We start from the raw sequence: 20791 nt of genomic DNA on the forward strand, positions 1-20791 counted from the left end.
CGTTATGTTACTTTCGGGACAATCTGAGCTTTATTCAATAATATATGTATATGTGTGTATATGTGTATGTAAATATATATGTATATGTAGGCTATATACATTCATTTCCACTCAACATTTTGTGACATTGTTTGAGAAAATGTAATTGGGTGCAGACATTATAGTTATTGTCTCAAATCGTGCTGGATTTGAGCAGGTCTCGCACATTTATTGCCGAGCCCTGATCAGAATTACCACTGGAAACTCCTAATAAGAGCAAGGAAGTGGAAACCCACCGGAACCGGTTCGTGTGAAGGGACGACCTTATATGGCATGTCATAGCCGAGGTTTCCGGCAATGGCGGTGCGCTGTATAGATAGGAAAACTGCATTTATTCCGAAAACCACGGCAAAACAGCAGCGACCGTCTCTTATTTCTATATAGAAACTACTTTTGTTATGATATGCACCGTATAATATGCACCGTTTTTGAATATTTGGATAAACAGTCTCCCGCTCTCCGCATTTACTCTGACAAGCCTTCCGTGTACTCCACTGCGTTGCCTAAATATGGCTTTCCTCCAGTCCTTATTTAGACATTTACGTCACGGCAGGAGGCTTTATAAAGCGGTGGAATCCTCAGCCTAGTGAAACAGTCCTCGGAGCCAAATAGAGCTCATGTCAATACGCTACAGAGCAGACAGCCCCATAGTAGGCAAGTTTAGAACTTATTCTAGCACACACCAAACACGTGAACTAAAAGATAAAAGGTTAATCAAAAGGGAAAACACAACAGCAACATATTTCTTAATTCTTGATCACAGTCACTCAGGATCAGGATTATTAGAAACAAATATGTTTTCATTCCTACCCTTCTGGAATGAATGAACCACAACATCATTTTTGAAGACTGGGACCTTTTGCAAAGACGCCAAGTTGAAAGCAGCAAAGCCTTTGGATTCCTCTGACCATCTTCCTCAACAAGAGCAGCATCTTTAGAAGTATCCTCTAAAGACAGCTGGTAATCTCCTCTCACCTGAGACAAGCAGGAGCAGCGTCTCCACCTCCAGCTACTCTGTCTCCAGACAGCCAGAACACCGGCAGCACCAGTACCATGGCTGCAGCCAAGACAGAGATGCTCCTCTCAGCTCTGCAGACATCAGACCCACTAGGCTTCCCCTACTCTCCCATGGACAGCTACCCCAAGCTGGAGGAGCTGATGTTGCTCCACTCAGCAGGGACCACATTCCTGGCTGCCTCCACACCAGAAGGTGTAGGCTTTGGGACCGGGGAAACAGGAGACTCATACGAACATCTGAATGGAGGTAAGGGCTGCTCTAACTGTGAACTCTTATGGTTTCATTCAGAAATATGCATGAAAATGTGCATAATCTATTTGAGGTCTGACATAGTCTATGCAAAAAATATTAATATAAATAGCTTTAAAAAGTGTTATTATTATTGTGCATAGAGCTGTACCGGTATTTGTCTTTTTTTGACGATTGGATGATTTACTTTTTGCAACAAAAAATGACAAAAAATGAATGAATATGTAGTATAGTTCTATGATTTAATTGATTGTGTAATTTACATGCATTTGGTAGAAATATGAGATTGTCAGCTCTCACTCCTTGTAACTTGATGTGGGATGTATTTTGTATAAACCAGCAGGATTCTTCAATGCTCACCCCCTGGATCCTAAAAAGTATTGGGGGCTACCATCTGCAGCAAATGTAAATGTGCTTTTACACGGCAGCTGTTAAATGCTAACTGTTTGTTGTTGTTGTTCTTTCAGATACATTACCTGACATCTCTATCGGCTGTGACAAGTCTTTCATCGACCAGACCTACTCAACCCCTCGCCTGCCCTCCATCTCCTACACAGGGAGGTTCACCCTGGAGCCTGCAACCAGCTGCAGCAACAGCCTGTGGGCAGAGCCATTATACAGCCTGGTCAGTGGGCTGATAGGCATGTCCCAACCGCCCACCTCAGTTGCCCCGTGCTCCTCTGCTGCTCCGGTCAGCTCCTCCTCACACACCATGAGCTGCTCTGTCCAAATTGGTGATTCCAACCCCATCTACTCAGCTGCACCCACCTATTCTAGTGTTAGCCCTAACCTCTTCCCTGACTCTAACCAGTCCTTCCCCAGCCCGTCAAACACCTCAGTCCAGTACCCACCACCCACCTACGCCAGCAGCAAGACCTGCTCCTCCAACATGGCTCTGCCCATGATCCCAGACTACCTGTTCCCCCATCAGCAGGGTGAGATCAGCCTGCTTCCCCCCGACCAGAAGCCTTTCCAGTCTCAGAGCATCCAGCAGCAGCTCTCCCTCACACCCCTGTCCACCATCAAGGCTTTCGCCACACAGACCGGCTCTCAGGATCGTAAAGGTTCCTACCAGTCTCCGCCGGTTAAGCCCAACCGCATGCGCAAGTACCCCAACCGCCAGTGCAAGACCCCGCCCCACGAGCGCCCCTACGCCTGCCCCGTGGAGACGTGCGACCGCCGTTTCTCCCGCTCAGATGAGCTGACACGCCACATCCGCATCCACACGGGCCAGAGACCCTTCCAGTGCCGCATCTGCATGCGCAACTTCAGCCGCAGCGATCACCTGACCACACACATCCGCACGCACACCGGCGAGAAGCCCTTCGCCTGCGACATCTGCGGCCGCAAGTTTGCCCGCAGTGATGAGCGCAAAAGGCACACCAAGATCCACCTGAGGCAGGCAAAGGACAGAAAGGTGGAGAAGGCAGGGCCCACCCCCATGGCCATCCCCTCCCCAGTCTCAGGGTACTCCTCCCCCTCCACATCATACCCCTCTCCTAACTCCTCTTACTCATCTCCAGTGCTGTCTTCATACCCCTCCCCAGCGCCCTCCTGCTATTCCTCCCCAGTGCACAGCTCTTATGGCTCCCCATCAGTCAACACCATGTACTCCTCAGCCTCCAGTACATTTCAGACACAGGTTTCCACCTCATACGGCTCCCCCACAAACATTTACATCTCCCAAGTGGGCACTCCTCAGTCAAAACTGCAGTCCACACTCTCTCCAAAAAACATTGATATCTGCTAAGACTTTCATATCTTTAATGATCATTTATTTTTTATTTTTGAAAAGAAGAAGGAAACAATATTGTTACCTTTTCAAATGCACTTTTACATGACAGAGAGAGATGGCCGAGGATAGAAAGGGAACTGTTTCTCTCTTCAACTCAACCTCAGTACTTCAGTGAGTCTTCAGAGATCTAAAGAACATAGAATATTGGGCTTTGGTGGTACTTTTGATACTGACAACCTGAAATTCAAAAAGACTGATGGGTACGCAAACAGCCCCGTGTATAGTGTACATGTGCCATGTTTCGTTTTTCATCCTTTTAGACTTATTTAGACTTACTTAGACTTACTTTTAGACTTATTAGACTTACTTTTAGACTTATTTAGACTTACTTGGACTTACTTTTAGACTTATTATCGTTCTTTACATGGTATCATTTGAACTTGATGGCACCATGTTTCTCTGAATATATTTTCTCTTGTAGTAACAATGTGTGACAACTTTATTGGGGAAGAACAATTAAGTATTCGAGCATGTTAACGGTAACACTGGCATTTGTTTCTATGCTTTGTATATATCACCCACTTGTACTATCTCCCATGTTGTTTTTATATCACCATGAAATTATAAACGTTTGTGGCTTTTTTGAAGCTTAGCAAACAAAACTATGTTTTGTTTATCACTCTGTGATTAGTAGCCTTAAGGTGTGAAGTGTATTTTTTTATGGAATGCAAGAGCGATTTTACGGGGCAATTTGGAGGAAACCGAGGTCACAGATTACACAAGAATGTAAGCAAAATAATATATTTTTTTACAACTGAACTGTAAATACAGTATGTACGCATTCAGGAGTCAACATGTTGTTCTTACCTACTGAGTAGGCATTGGATTTTTTTGTATGTTATTTACATGCAGTTCATTATTGTGTGGTTATTTTTATTTGTTGTTGTGTTTGTGAAAGCAAATGACTGTTTTTGGCTACTTAAGGCATTGAATGCGCTTAACTGCCAAAGATATTTGGTGTGCATGATATCCTTCAAGAACAGGGATATTAATAAAATATCAATATATTACGATACAATTTTGTGTTTTTTTTTTCCTGTTTTCTCAATCAATATTTTCCCCACTCTACCGGATAAATACATTTACAGGAAACATCAAAGCACACATTTATTTGAGTTATTGAAAATAACATCAATCAATTTAAACTGAAGAATAGAGCATTAGGGTTATGGCAGAATTATGGCAGACATTTTATGTCCAATACCATCATACTATTTACAGAGCAGTAGCAGAAATGGCAAAGTGGCGGCCCTCTTCTCCTCCCTCTCTATCTGAAAGCAATCAGACTGAGTGCTGCCGTAAGGAGTGAGATGTGTGTCTCCCTCATCTGTGGCTCCTTGGACTGTTGTCTCAGCAACCGACTTCCCTGACACTGGGTGTATCCCAAATTGCACCATATTCCCAGGGGCCCTGGTCAAAAGTAAGTAGTGCTCTGTAAGGAAAAGCGTGCAATTCAGGATACATCAGGTGTCATGACAGCAAAACTGTCTCAGGCCTCTCTCTCCTGCCAAGCCTCGGTCAACTCTCACACTCGCTCTGTCAGCTCATGGCTCCCATGTTTGATGTTGTTAGCCATGTTTAAGTGTTGTTAGTGTCGTTTTAAAGATGCCTGTAATAAAGCTTTGTTGTTTCTGCCGAATTTCTTCACCATCGTTGCATTAAGGATTGTAGACAAAACTTTGGTCACCATGGTGTTAAAAGAGCAATGGTGTAATCAAACAAATCACGTGCATGCTGCGAAATAATGTCTCAAAGGTGCTTATTCAGAGGAACCCCAAATTTTAAGCGTGGATGACAGCAGAAAGATTTTGCAATATTCATCATATACTTGTTACAGTTTAATTCATCACATTGTAGAATAAATATACACAATTTAATAATTTCTTAATATCTAGTGAATTAAACTACAGAACCAAATTTCTAATTAAAAAGTTAAGAACCATAGGCTTCAAAGAGAAAAAAGGAAAAACATTCAAATAAGGTATGTTACTTCTACATAAAATGTCCATATTCACAAATGAAAAGTAACATACCGTTATAACAACCATGTGCTTTTGAAACAGATCAAATGATATTTCTGGTATTTTCTTTCACTCCTGTTTTTCTTTCATCGCTATGGTCACATTACAGTCTAGAAACTTCGAGGGTACTTTCTTTCTCTCCCCTGGGCTCCACACCAACCTCTCTTCATCATACTAGCGATGTGAACTTGTAGGTGCGGAGGCTTAGATATTTCACATTACATTCAATGTACTATAATATGTCTTATTCAGAAACCACAATGTGACAAAACAAGACAATGGATTTCACAGTGGTCTCGATTAAATCTCCAATCCATTAAATCTTTTGGAAAGACAGGGGCTTATAATTGATGATTTCATACTTTTTACTTGCTTATTGAATCAATGGTCAATCGTCATAGTAGATTTAGATCCCCAGAGCTAGAACACAGTGAGTCGTTGTGGACATGGTCCATTGCCCCCTGTACTAATATGACATGGCATTGCAGGGTGGGAAATAACCACAATGATAAACCACAACGCTTGTCAATTCTCCTCATAGCCATGCATACTTGATCTAATGACTGACGTCCATGACAAGTTGGTTTGTAATAGATCTTCAGTATGACATCATTTGTGCACAGGCCAACTATAAAGATGGGGATCCATCTGGCGGATGTGTACATTTTGTCACAACCACACACCAACTTGCAGATTCATCATGTTATATGTTATTCTATTAGCTTGTTTTCAGTTTCAAGAATCACAATTGGTTCATGTCAGAAAAGGTTTCAATATTTTTAAGTTTTTCTAGTAAGGAGAAGAGGTGATATTCGGGGCCAATCCCAAACTGCTCCACACACACACCTCAATCCTCACAGGGCTGTTGACATCTTTACCCTCTGCGGTATTTGCGTGGATCATATAGCCATTATACAATGAGTGTACAAAACATTAGGAACACGACAGACTGACCTGGTGAATCCAGGGGAAATAACGGTCCCTTATTGACCACTTGTTAAATCCACCTCGATCAACGGAGAGGAAGGGCAGGATATTGGTTAAATAAGGATTTGTAAGCCTTGAGACAATTGAGACATGGATTGTATATGTGTGCCATTCAGTGGGTGAACGGGCAACACAAAATATTTAAGTGCCTTTGAACGGGGTATGGTAGTAGACGCCAGGCGCACCAGTTTGAGTGTGTCAAGAATTGCAACGCTGCTGGGTTTGTCATGTTTATTGTTTCCCGTGTGTATCAAGAATGGTCCACTACCCAAAGGACATCCATCCAACTTGACACACCAGTGGGAAGTGTTGAAGTCAACATGGGCCAGCATCCCTGTGAAACGCTTTCAACACCTTGTAGAGTCCATGCCCCAACGAATTGAGGCTGTTCTGAGGGCAAAAGGGGATGCAATTCAATATTAGGAAAGTGTTCGTAATGTTTTGTACACTCGGTGTAGGTCTATGAGGGTGAGGAGCCATGGAGGTCCCTCCACCCTCTTTCTGGCAGAGGAACAAGTGGCCGTCAAGGGCCTCTCAATCACAGGGCCTGTGGTCTGACACCGACCTGCTGCCACATTCAACTCACAATCAGGCACAGGAGGAGTATGCAGTGAATGCCCTAACTCACAGCATTGGCAAAGTTTTTATCATGCTGGGAATTATACAACCTATTAGAAACCACCTCTTACAAGATTGTATATTGTGTCATTCAAGAAACAAGTATTATTTGGTAAGTACTGTGTAGATAATTGCACATTGCATATGCATATGCATATGCATATGGACTCATATTTGAGACACATCAATATGCATTTTAGCACCTATTGTTGTGCTCCTGAATATGAAACCTAAAACCCCACTGCTCATACATTTGTCTGTAAATATCCAGGGGCTGCTGAGCATGCCGTTTGCATGAACCTGTGTGACGACACCGAAGCCTAAGTCTTAGAGATAGGGGTAGTCGCTCACATACACCATCTCTCTCCCTAGGAAAAGCATTCCTTTAATCCCTCCCATCTCTCTGTCAATGTCTCTGGTGCAGGCAGCAACAGGCCCATAGGCATGTCTTCAGCGGTGATACCAATGTCAGGGTCAGATACAGAAAAGCTATTTTGGGCAATCGTTTTTTTCTGACTGGACTCAGTGGTTCCTTTTGATGTAGAGATATAATATGAGGCCTATTGTTCTTTAGGGTTAGTAGGCTTTTGACTGGCACCGCTGTGAAACCCACTTAAAAGGATGAAAACAGTCTGACAGAGGCACGTGAGCACATATCATAAATAAGACAACTATCAGAAGCCACGTTTATACCTGCTTCTAACATGTGTCCTTTGTCCTGATCTTGTCTTCTTTCTGACTGTGCCTATTCATTATTTGGGGCAATGAGTTCAGGATATTTCAATGTAGTTTAGTAAGCAACACACAGGTAACATCTGATGAATAGTACAATCCTCATAGAACTTGCACCGTACTTTATCAGGCACCACAATCACCTGCCTACTATCTTACATTTTTTTCTAGCCCTAATTATCCTGGTCACATAAATTAACCTCAGTACAAATAGGAGGTTCTGACTCACAGTAACGCTTTAGCCATAAAACTGGGCCTTACTGTGACTTGCAATATAATTACTTGAGAATCATTTCAAATCAGGCCATGAGCCAATGTTAGCACAGTGTCATGAGCAGTGTTGAGCCTGCTGAACATCGTGGAGGCCTGTTCATATTTTAGTATAAGACACTGCCAATTATTACATCTTGCATTACCAATTTATAAGCTAACATTCATCTTTGAATGTGAGTGAGATTGACTCTCTTTATGAATCAATCTTTCTCAATACGTCACACAGGAGAAAAGCAACAGATTTTCTCTAAAAAGCACAGATTTTCACACCGAGTATTGGCAGTAGGCAAATATTATAGAAATGCATTGACAGCATTCAAGCTATGTGGTGGGAACGAGGAGTGGGTGGACTGCAGTGTACTGTACATGTGCAAACGTCTGGCCTTCTCCCATCATGCATCACACATACAGCTGTCCGCGGCTTGGTGAAATTTGGCCAGGCTAAGTGTAGAACCAAAAATGACAAAGTGTGTAAGGCTGGTTTCACTTATAGTGATGTCACAAATAAATGGTTTCTCTGGACTGATGGGAATATGGTGTAAAGGACAGTCTCTCTCAAGAATATAAAAGATTACCCATCACAGTTGTCCCTACAACAGACATTAAAATATGGGCTTGTCATCAAGTATTTTGCACCCATGAAATCTCAGATGATTCGCATAGCGTTTCACGGTTCCATGGTATTTTCTGCACGGTCGCAATTATTTGGTCACCCTAACCTGATCCCTAATGAAAACCCAGATGCCGAATAGATATAAATCCCTTATGCTTCGATAATGAGTTGGATAATAGGAGTGTAGAATGTTTACACCTTCAGGGGCGGGTGACGAGAATGAAGCATTGTTCTCTCTTTAAAGCTTTTATAGCGCTTCCTCCTGCCTACCATATTTCTCTCTGAAAACTGTGTTTCCATGTCAACCAGCCTAAACTCCCATGGAATGGAAGTGTGGGGGTGTGCAAGTTCTCTCAGGTCTCTGGAAAGCTTTGTATCATTTTGATATTCACGATTTCCATGAACAACTCTCCAAGTCTCTCCATTTAATCGAAACTTTTGATGAGACTTGGGAGTGTAGAGCCTAACCCTTTGCCACTTTCCTTCCTAATATTGCTGAAGCCTCTGATAATTACACTGAAGAACTGAAGAGTGTGATACGCATAATCTGTGTGCTCTATGCTCACCACATCCACGTTGTTAAGTGTAATTTACCCAGTCGATTCTGCCTCACCTTAGAACCTTATAATTCTCCATTATACGTTATCACCCAATCATTTCCATTGCTGTTCTTTTTGTAGAAACCAGATTTAGCATCGACGTACAGATGATATCACTGTCAGCTGCGGAGGTTGTGCTCTTCTTCATCCTCCAACTCCCTTGTTATATCAAACATTATTCTAATTATAATGTTCATTTCATTTTATGTAGATTTTATGTGCATAATGTATGTAGAGGCTCTGGGATGCAGGCCTTCTAGGCAGAGTTCCTCTGTCCATTGTCTGTGTTCTTTTGCCGATCTTAATCTTTTATTTTTATTGGCCAGTCTGAGATATGGCTTTTTCTTCGCAACTCTGCCTAGAAGGCCAGCATCCCGGAGTCGCCTCTTCACTGTTGACGTTGAGACGGGTGTTTTGCGGGTAATATTTAATGAAGCTGCCAGTTGAGGACTTGTGAGGCGTCTGTTTCTCAATCTAGACACTCTAATGTACTTGTACTCTTGCTCAGTTGTGCACCGGGCCTCCCACTCCTCTTTCTATTCTGGTTAGAGCCAGTTTGCGCTGTTCTGTGAAGGGAGTAGTACACAGCGATGTACGAGATCTTCAGTTTCTTGGCAATTTCTCGCATGGAATAGCCTTCATTTCTCAGAACAAGAATAGACTGACGAGTTTCAGAAGAAAGTCTTTGTTTCTGGCCATTTTGAGCCTGTAATCGAACCCACAAATGCTGATACTCCAGATACTCAAGAAGGTCAGTTTCCAGCTGCGCTATCATAATTGCAAAAGGGTTTTCTAATGATCAATTTGCCTTTTAAAATTATAAACAAGGATTAGCTAACATTGCCATTGGAACACAGGAGTTATGGTTGCTGATTATGGTCCTCTGTACACCTATGTAGATCAGCCGTTTCCAGCTACAATAGTAATTTACAACATTAACAATGTTAACACAGTATTTCTGATCAATTTAAGTTATTTTAATGGACAAAAAATTGCTTTTCTTTCAAAAACAAGGACATTTTTAAGTGACCCCAAACTTTTGAACGGTAGTGTATATGCAGTACCATCGTAAAACTGACTGTCCTACCGATACTTGACTTTGACTTTGGTCATTTACAAAATAGCCTCCAAAACTCTACTCAGCAAACTGGATATAGTCTATCACAGTGCCATCCGTTTTGTCACCAAAGCCCCACATACTACCCACCACTGCTACCTGCATGCTCTCGTTGGCTGGCCCTCGCTACATATTTGTCGCCAAAACCACTAGCTCCAGGTCGTCTATAAATCTTTGCTAGGTAAAGCCCCACCTTATCTCAGCTCACTGGTCACCATAGCTACACCCACCCGTAGGACGCTCTCCAGCAGGTATATTTCTCTGGTCATCCCCAAAGCCAACACTTCCTTTGGCCGCCTTTCCTTCCAGTTCTCTGCTGCCAATGACTGGAACGAATTGTAAAAATCACTGAAGATGGAGTCTTATATCTCCCTCTCTAACTTTAAGAATCAGCTATCAGAGCAGCTTACCGATCACTGCACCTGTACACAGCCAATCTGTAAGTAGCACAACCAACTACCTCATCCCCATATTGTTATTTATCTTCTTGTTCTTTTGCACCCCAATATCTCTACTTGCACATCATCATCTGCATCTATCACTCCAGTGTTAATGCTAAATCGTAATTATTTCACGACTATGGCCTATTTATTGTCTTACCTCCCTACTCTTCTACATTTGCACACACTGTACATATATTTTTCTATTGTGTAATTGACTTGCTATGAGATTCGATGTTGAGCTCAGGTGCATCCTGCTTCCTATTTATCGTTCTTGAGATGTTTCTACAACTTGATTTGGAGTCCACCTGTGGTAAATTCAATTGATTGGACCTGATTTGGAAAGGCACACACCTGTCTATATAAGGTCCCATAGTTGACAGTGCATGTCAGAGAAATTTACAAACCACGAGTTTGAAAGAATTGTCCGTAGAGCTCCGAGACAGGATTGTGTTGATGGTCCCCAAGAAGTTTGGAACCACCAAGACTGTTCCTAGAGCTGGCCACCCGGCCAAACTGTGCAATCGGGGGAGAAGAGCCTTTCTATTTTTCATATTTAACCTTTATTCAACTAGGCAAGTCAGTTAAGAACAAATTCTTATTTGCAATGGTGGCCTAGGAACAGTGGTTTAACTGGATTATTCAGGGACAGAACAACAGATTCAATCTAGCAATCTTTCAGTTACTGGTCCAATGCTCTAACCTAGGCTACCTGCCGGGAGATGACCAAGAACCCGATGGTCACTCTGACAGAGCTGCAGTTCCTCTGTGGAGATGGGAGAACCTTCCAGAAGGACAACCATCTCTGCAGCACTCTACCAATCAGGTATTTATGGTAGAGTAAACAGATGGAAACCACTCCTCAGTAAAAGGCACATAACAGCCCACTTGGAGTTAGCAAAAAGGCACCTATAAAGGGCTCTCAGACCTTGAGAAACAAGATTGAACTCTTTGGCCTGAATGCCAAGCATCACGTCTGGAGGAAACCTGGCACTATCCCTACGGTGAAGCATGGTGGTGACAGCATCTTGCTGTGGGGATGTTTTTCAGCAGCAGGCACTGAGAGACTAGTCAAGATTGAGGCAAAGATGAATGAAGCAAAGTACAGAGAAATCCTTGATGAAAACCTGCTCCAGAGCGCTCAGGACCTCAGACTGGGGCGAAGGTTCACCTTCCAACAGGACAACGACCCTGAGCACACAGCCAAGACAATGCAGGAGTAGCTTTGGAAGAAGTCTTTGAATGTCCTTGAGTAGCTGATTCAGAGCCCAGACTTGAACCCGATCCATCATCTTTGGAGAAACTTGAAAATAGCTGAGCAGCAGCATTCCCCATCCAACCTGACAGAGCTTGAGAGGATCTGCATAGAAGAGTTGGAGAAACTCCCCACATACAGGTGTGCTAAGCTTGTAGCGTCATACCCAAGAAGACTCGAGGTTGTCTGAATAATTATGTAAATGTGATATTTCAGTTTTTTATTTTTAATACATTCGCAAAAAAATCTGAAATCTGGTTTTTGCTTTGTCATTATGGGGTATTGTGTGTAGATTGATGAGGGGGAAAAATTGTGAAAAAAGTCAAGGAGTCAATACTTTCCAAATGCACTCCATTTGGGGCCCCCTGGAGGTAGGTGTCCTGGGGCCCAAAATGTGTTAGTCCGGTCCTGGCTCTCTGTCTTCTCAGCCCTGTCTGTGGTGTGGCTGTGCCCTCCCGGTCACCAGGCCTTTGGAATAGGGATTGGCTCTGGATCAGCTTGGTCCCTGCCTGTCTGCCACTGCAGCCTGCCTCCCAGCAGTCCTCCTCATATGACCCAGCCTCAAGAGCCAATAGGCATAGGTAATGTCACCAGATGTTCCAGCCAGCCAGGAAACCTTTCTACCCATAGAAGGCTCTTCCTGTCCCAGTGCCGGACATCCTGATAGCTATGTTTGGTGCTTCCTGAGCTCCTTTGGCTGCCTGCCCTGGCAAACGGGTGCAGGCATTTTTTCCCTCCTTTTTTCCCCCTTCTCTGTCTGTGACTGTAGAGAAAAACAATATTGTAATATTGTTCTCTCAGTAGATTGATGATAGCTGCTGTGTAAGGGAATGACAGCTTTAATTGTTGGCAATTATTGTCTGACTAAACAAACAGGGGAATGGAAGTTGGCTGTGTTGTAAGAAGTGGGGTGACAGGGTTTTCAGGTTGTAGCCTATTGGGTGGGTAGGGGGGGGGATTGTGTGTAAAGAATGAGATGAGATCTTACGTGATTTGTGACTGCCAGATGTAGTATTAGCACAGTTGACAGTTATACACAAAGGATACTCGGAGGACTTGGTTTTCTCTCAGGCTATCCCAGGACATGGAGCGAGATGGATAAGTATTGTATGTATGTGTGGGAACCAGTCCCATGTTCCAAATGATCAGTGGTGGTTCTAGCTTGTGTGGCTCCCTGAGTGAACCCTGAATGACCTTCCCAAGGAGACCTTCCCAAATGAGCAATAGAAAACCGATCACGCAAATGTCACCATTCCCCAAAAAATTGTGCGGGCGCACCGTGCCGCCCCCGGCAAGATGCTGCCCTGGGCGGCTACCCATGTCACCTATAACTAAATCCGCCACTGCTACTGATCAGTACAACACAGAATTTATGTCAAATCATAAAGCAAGGCACAGCCTGTCATGTGATCACTGTAATTAACTCCAACAGAACTCTATATGGTAATCAATGTGAGATTAGCATACAGTATGTTTTTTAAATAATTTTTTACATTATTTTACCAGGTAAGTTGACTGAGAACACATTCTCATTTACAGCAACGACCTGGGGAATAGTTACAGGGAGTGTTTCCCAAGGTTTACTCCCCCCATTACAGCGTGACAGTCTCAAAAGACTCTCCTAAATGAATGCTCTTCTTAAAATGTTGCATGCCGTGTGATTACATGTCCTAATCGGTATCTGTGTGACCATTACAATATCATTGATAACACATGCACTTTACAAGCGTATTGTTCAGAAACAGCCAACTTTTCTAATCCACACACTGTGTCGGGGAGCAGGTTCCCACCACAGCATGATATTGCTATTATTATTGCTAATATTATCCATCCAGGGCTGCCATGTGTGGGGGTGGACTGACATGACAAGCATCATCATGTAGGGATAATTATCCTCTGATTCACCAGCTAGCTGCATGAAACACTCGCTTTATTATAGCAACCAGCAAATCTATTTCAGACCTTTTGGTGCATCACAATTTTTGTGAAACTGTCAGTGTGCTTTGTTTTATGACAGTCTGTCCTCTGAGAGCCTATCGAGAACAGAACGAAAGTAGCGAGTTGCTACCTCGCAGTGTGTGAGTGTGAGTTTGACTTTATATAGTTGTTGTAAAAAGCAACATGTGAATGCTGGTTAGCTAAAGAGTATCCGTGTAACGCATGAGACAAGCAGCCTATTTCCTGAGCACATGCACATGCACACATGTACACTCACAGACAAACACTCTGACACACATGCACATGCACACTCACAGACACAGTAGCAGCCTGTTTTAGTTTTCTGTCTACCTGCAATTACTTTATACGCACTAATTGCAGTCTTTCATCCAGGCCCTTCAAATGCACTTCACAGGGATTTGGACCGCACTCACTGTGGTAATTAGTCAATTCAACAGAGCCATGAGACCTTCAGTCTCAATCTGGCTCCTGTGTCTTTGCCCTAACACTGGTGCTCAAAATGAGGAGAGAAATGGCACACTACAGATCTACAGTGAGACTCTTGAGTAAGAACACAGTGAAATGTACGATAGAAACGAGGCAGAGCAAAGTTAGATAGAACAAGGTGATTTCAGCAGCACCCAGTCATGTGCAGGTATAATCTAATGAAAAAAAGCTGTTGTCAAAAGCCCCCCACCAATTTTTTTTGTTATCTGATATTTCTTCTCAATGATTTTGGTGTTTTTTATGCTTAAAATCCCCAAATCTGCTAAAACTGCTATTGGCGATCTGTGCTTACCTTCAAATCGTTGGCGTGCGTGCCCGTTCCTGACTCCAGTCACTGTTGATGGACGGGGAAGGCATTATATACAGTATATTGCTTATTTTGGTGTTCATAACACATTTGGTGCGCATCCCTTGAACTGAGTAAGGAAGCTAGCCAGCGAGCAAAAACAACTTTGACAAAATCGACACTATACAGCACCTCAAACAATTTTCCAAGTTAGACTTCCAAGGAAAATTTAGTGTAGGCTAATTCAGAAAGGGAGACCAACACATGCACTTTCAGAGGAAAGGGACAGAAAATCATCAGATCATTTAAACTGGAGTGGTATGAACAAAACGACTGGCTGTGTGCCACACTGTACCGTTTCCTCGTCTGCTCTTCTCAACCAGGAACAACAGAAGGCTGCTTGCTGCGACCTCAACAACCTGATGCTCTCAACAAACACAAAAAAATTGTCATTGCACATCCAACACCCAGATCACCCTGTAAACTTTTGGGAACAAACGTAGCGGTCTGGCGTTAAATGTGCTTCAAGAGCAACAACTCACCATGCACAATGCTATGGTACTGTAGCATAAAGGAAAACCAAGGCACAATGCTAAGGTACTGTAGCATAAAGGAAAACCAAGGCACAATGCTAAGGTACTGTAGCATAAAGGAAAACCAAGGCACAATGCTATGGTACTATAGCATAAAGGAAAACCAAGGCACAATGCTAAGGTACTGTAGCATAAAGGAAAACCAAGGCACAATGCTAAGGTACTGTAGCATAAAGGAAAACCAAGGCACAATGCTAAGGTACTGTAGCATAAAGGAAAACCAAGGCACAATGCTAAGGTACTATAGCATAAAGGAAAACCAAGGCACAATGCTAAGGTACTGTAGCATAAAGGAAAACCAAGGCACAATGCTAAGGTACTGTAGCATAAACGAAAACCAAGGCACAATGTTAAGGTACTGTAGCATAAAGGAAAACCAAGGCACAATGTTAAGGTACTGTAGCATAAAGGAAAACCAAGGCACAATGCTAAGTTACTGTAGCATAAACGAAAACCAAGAGATTTTGAAGAAGGACCTTATAGGGGCCTTCATCACACAGAGTACAGAATGACTCGATTGAAGCAGTCAGTGATATAAGGATAGACAAATGGAATTAATTTACCCATAAATGTAGGCCTAAATGCATTTCTCTTTGCAATTTGCGGGTTAGGCTACTGTTGAATAAAGATTAGAATAACTGTTTATTAGCCTATTTATACTACATAAGCTACAGTACCTGTATAAAATATTTTCCTTTGTAGCTTACTTTCCTAATTTTCGCCATTGTTTGGTTGAATTAATTGCTTTGTTTACCTTGATAATGTAGGTAATACATTTGATTCATGCTCTTTATTTCCATGCATTACATGGGTAATTTTCCCTCCTTAATCATATCACAATCAACTTTTACCAGTTGAATGTGGACACAAGTATAATACTTTTTGACTACAACTTCTCTGAAATATTGTATGAAAATAGGCAAGTTATGTGAAATCTAATTCACTATGTTCATATTTGCAAATCACACAAATCTATTTACCAAGAACCCGATGATGACTCTGACAAGAGCTCTAGAGTTCCTCTGTGGAGATGGGAGAACCTTCCAGAAGGGCAGCCATCTCTGCAGCACTCCACCAATCAGGCCTTTTTTTGTAGTGGCCAAACAGAAGCCACTCCTCAGTAAATTAGCAAAACATTTCTAAAAACCTGTTTTTGCTTTGTCATTATTGGTTATTGTGTGTAGATTGATGAGGGGGAAAAAACGATTTAATCAATTTTAGAACAAGGCTGTAACATAACAAAATGTGGAAAAAGTCAAGAGATCTGAATACTTTCCGAAGGCACTGTATGTCCATTTGAAAGTGGTTACATTTGTAATTCATTTTTTTACTTTTTTGGTTTTACTTGTTGAAAATACTAATATTAAATACAAATAATTGTCCATTAAGACCAAAATACAAAAAAACACTAAATTGATAAGTGCAGAACCTTCAGAAAGAATTCATACCCCTTGACTTATTCTACATTTTCTTGTGTTTCAGCCTGAATTCAAAATATTTTTTTTTTATCCTCACACATCTACACACAATACCCCATAATGACAAAGTGAAAAGCCTTTAAACTCTGTAACTGTTTTTAAGTCACCACGGTGAAATCCCTGACTGGTTTCCTTCCTCTCCGGCAACTGAGTTTGGAAGGATGCCTGTATCTTTGTAGTGACTGGGTGTATTGATACACCATCCAAAGTGTAATTAATAACTTCACCGTGCTCAAAGGGATACTCAATGTCTGCTTTTTTTTTATTTGTACCCATCTACTAGTATAGGTGCCCTTCTTTGTGAGGCATTGGAAAACCTCCCTGGTCTGTGTGGTTAAATCTAAATTCACTGCTTGATTGAGGGACCTTACAAATAACTATTATTGCACACAGAGTGAGTCCATGCAACTTATTATGTGACTTGTTAAGCACATTTCTACTCCTGAACTTATTTAGGCTTGCCATAACAAAGGGGTTGAATACTTATTGACTCAAGACATTTCAGATTTTCACTTATACATTTTCGAAAAACACAATTCCGCTTTGACACTATGGGGTATTGTGTGTTGGCCAGTGACAAGAAATATCAATTTAATTCATGCTAAGTTTAGCCTGTAACACAACAAAACGTGGAAAAAGTCAAGGGGTGAAAATACTTTCTGAAGGCACTGTAGATGCAAAAATGTCATTTTAGCGTGTGGTGCCTGGTATCAATATAGCCTATGCCACTGTGGTTGTTGGAGCTATCTGTTGAATGGTGAGCTTGAGCTTAATTTGTAAAAAAATAAAAAAATAAATATGGCTTTGACAATAGCCAGTGCCTAGCTAGCCACTGACCTCACCACACGTCAATTGCAGCACCTTTACAATCTAATTGAGAGTAAACCACTCATAGACAACATGAAAAGCCTACAGTATATAGTTAAGGCTCACTTTGGCCTTTATTCAATCTGTATTGCTGAAGCGTTACAGATTGTGCTGTAGAATTGTAAAGGTACTTTCCGATTGAGCAGTCTAACACAGGAACATTGCCTTTAACTTTTTAGCATCCTGTAACGCTGATCTTACGCAATATAGATTGAATAGAGCCCTTTGTTGGTGCTGTTGAACAATGGTTGAGATGTGAAGTTCTGTGCGAGATCTCCTGGGAAACCTGGGCTAAACCGTCCATGGCTGTGTTGAACACTTGTTGATGCACAGTTCAAGCACAACTCTTTTACTTAAAATAACTCCTCTGCACAGTACCTGTAGGCACTTGATCATCATCAGGCATTGACTGATCACAGGTAGAGGACATGACCATTATCACAGACTGATGCTCAGCAGCACAGCACCACTCTGCTGACCCCTACAGGTCACTCTGATCCTCACCGTGTCCATTACTAGATTACGCTGCACTAATCAAATCAAACTTTATTTATATGCGCCGAATACAACAAGTGTAGACTTTACCAAGAAATGGATACTTACAAGCCCTTAACCAACAGTGCAGTTCAAGAAGAAGATTTACCAAGTAGGCTAAAATAAAAGGTAATTAGAAAAAGTAACACAATGAGGAGAACAATAACGAGGCTATATACAGGGGGCACTGGTACCGAATCAGTGTGCAGGGGTACAGGCTAGTTGAGGTAGTCTGTACATGTAGGTGGGGGCGAACTGACTATGCATAGGTAACAAACAAACAGTGAGTAGCAGCAGTGTACAAGAGGGCGGGGGGGTCAATTGTCCTGTGGCGATTTTTATGAATTGTTCAGCAGTCTAATGGCTTGGGGGAAGAAGCTGTTGAGGAGCCTTTTGGTCCTAGAATTGGCGCTCCGGTACCGCTTGCCGTGCTGCAGCAGAGAAAACAGTCTATAACATGGGTGACTGGAGTCTCTGACAATTTTATGGGCTTTCCTAGGTCCCGGTTGGCAGGAAGCTTGGCCCCAGTGATGTACTGGGCCGTTCACACTACCCTCTGTACTCTGTACCACTTAAGGTCAGATGCTGAGCACTTGCCATACCAAGCGGTGATGCAACCGGTCAGGATGCTCTCGATGGTGCAGCTGTAGAACCTTTTGAGGATCTGGTGGTCCATGCAAAATCTTTTTAGTCTCCTGAGGGGGAAAGGTTTTGTCGTGCCCTCTTCACGACTGTCTTGGTATGTTTGGACCATGACAGTTCGTTGGTGATGTGGACACCAAGGAACTTGAAACTCTCGACCTGCTCCACTGCAGCTCCGTCAATGTTAATGGGGGCGTGTTCGGCCCCGCCTTTTCCTGTAGTCCACGATCAGCTCCTTTGTCGGGAGAGGTTGTTGTCCAGGCACCACACTGCCAGTTCTCTGACCTTCTCCCTATAGGCCGTCTCATCGTTGTCGGTGATCAGGCCTACCACTGTTGTATCGTCAGAAAACTTAATAATGGTGTTGGAGTCGTGCTTGGCCACGCAGTCGTGGGTGAACAGGGAATACAGAAGGGGACTAAGTACACACCCCTGAGGGGGCCCAGTGTTAAGGATCAGGTCGGCAGATTAGGGATTTATATGAAGGCTACTGTAGTTCAGTACTAATCAATAAGAATAACCCATTACTTCTGTTTTTTTTATCTATCACATGGCTAGCAGAAACCACTCTCAAATTAGGGTTTATGGCGAATAGGGACATAATGCATACCGAATAATGTGTTTTTTTGTTTTGAAAGCTTTATTTAAGTTGTTTTTTTTGTGGAGAGTAATAGAGGAGTTGTGGTCATTTGGGCCATGTGTCTGTGTGTGTAGGTTGTGTTTATGTGCTCGTCAGTCTGTGCAAGACAGGCCTCTCCTCTCCCAGTGATTTACTGGCTGCTAGCTTGTTTTCCAGATTTTTGATGGGTTTCAGACTTTTCCTCAAGTAGCCCCCAGCATAAAACCCCGTCTTGGTATATTATTGTTTGGAGGAATATGGAACTGTGCCCTGTGTAAATTCACATGCTCCGCCATCTACAATACACATTGTTTGTGTTTATAAGTGTTTGTGTCTCTTCATCGCAGCTTGTTTGAGGCTTATATAATTAAATAACAGTGTGCAATGTCATCTGAGATGATTAAGGACATGCTGTTGTTGATACACTTTTCAAAACAATCATGACCTTAAATGAGTGCCATGGTTGGAGTGCCCTCATTTGGTTGAGTGAGAGCTTGTACTGAGTGTGCTTCATCAAGATGACGCAGGTCTTTGTGAAAAATTGGTCACAGTTTACACTAAGACCCACTGAATGAATCATCAGAGCATTGCATTTCTCTACAATAATGACTAAATTCCCTGGAATAGATAATAACGTAAATTGACTTAGTGTACATCATTGAAGCTAACTCTTAATGTTTGGTACAAATAGTCTCTACAATGAGGATTTGTACTGTTTGAACAGATATTTGGATTGTGAAAACTACAACCAGCTTTTTAAAGAAAAATATAATTTGAAAAGAATGCTATTGAATTATACTGTAATTTCAGTGTTTCATATATTCTGTTATTTTGTTTGTGGAGCCATGGAGTCTATGCTGCCTACTGTCTGTGGCTGGCACCTTAGTACCCTGGCACCCAGGTTCGAGGCTGGCACAATGCTCAGTCTGCCCCCGGTATCAGCATTGTGAGAAGCTACACATTTCAGGTTAGCACTTGGAGCTGAGGAGATGTTGGACCTGGAACAAATAAAGAGTGGGACGGAAGCCCAAAGACATACAGGCGACATCTTGACTCAGAGAGTTATGGTTTGTGCTTCACTTTTTGGGGTCACAGGCAGTGTGTTACATATGTTTTTCAAACTGTGCACGGAAAATAATATGCCTGTGGCCAAAATGAAAATATATTGTGAAAACGCATTTCTCAATTCTCATGGAAGTAATGTTATAATTAAAAATATATATATTACCTGTTTTACCTATTTATTATCTTAGCATCTTAATTTGATTACTCTGATTACTCGCAGAACACGTTCCTGTACCGCTGGAAATTCAAATTGAGCCCCATCATCTGCATAAATTCACTGAAAACCTGCAGTTCTCTTCCCTCACTAGATCTCACGCCTAAACTATAGCTTAATGTAGCGTATCAAAACTAATTTCCCGTTAGTCGCGTTTTTGTATTATTTTTTTGAATAATCAAATCTGCCTCCTGCAACAAAGCTGGTCAAACTAAGAACATCTGTATATCGGAAACCCTGATATAGAAAAAAAAGTGAGTAATAGTTTCTCCCATTCTTCTCTGCAGATCCT

The 20791-nt window shown here is 42.3% G+C and overlaps 1 protein-coding gene across 1 annotated transcript; it reads left to right on the forward strand.

Annotated features, from left to right (window-relative positions):
* The first annotated feature begins 627 nt into the window (after positions 1-627).
* LOC110537802 (early growth response protein 1) lies at positions 628-4116 on the forward strand. Its single transcript, XM_021624196.3, has 2 exons — positions 628-1303; positions 1774-4116. Exons 1-2 carry the CDS (start codon positions 1093-1095, stop codon positions 3054-3056), a joined length of 1494 nt encoding a protein of 497 aa, XP_021479871.1. The 5' UTR covers positions 628-1092; the 3' UTR covers positions 3057-4116.
* The last annotated feature ends 16675 nt before the right edge of the window (positions 4117-20791 follow it).

This window comes from Oncorhynchus mykiss, chromosome 12 (assembly GCF_057628025.1).
Source record: "Oncorhynchus mykiss isolate SJ-2025 chromosome 12, ASM5762802v1, whole genome shotgun sequence".
Taxonomy (NCBI): Eukaryota; Metazoa; Chordata; class Actinopteri; order Salmoniformes; family Salmonidae; genus Oncorhynchus; species Oncorhynchus mykiss.

Coding starts and splice junctions, on each gene's coding strand:
- LOC110537802 (XM_021624196.3), top strand. CDS start 1,093: ATGGCTGCAGCCAAGACAGAGATGCTCCTCTCAGCTCTGCAGACATCA. Junction 1,304..1,773: donor ATACGAACATCTGAATGGAG/GTAAGGGCTGCT, acceptor TTGTTCTTTCAG/ATACATTACCTGACATCTCT.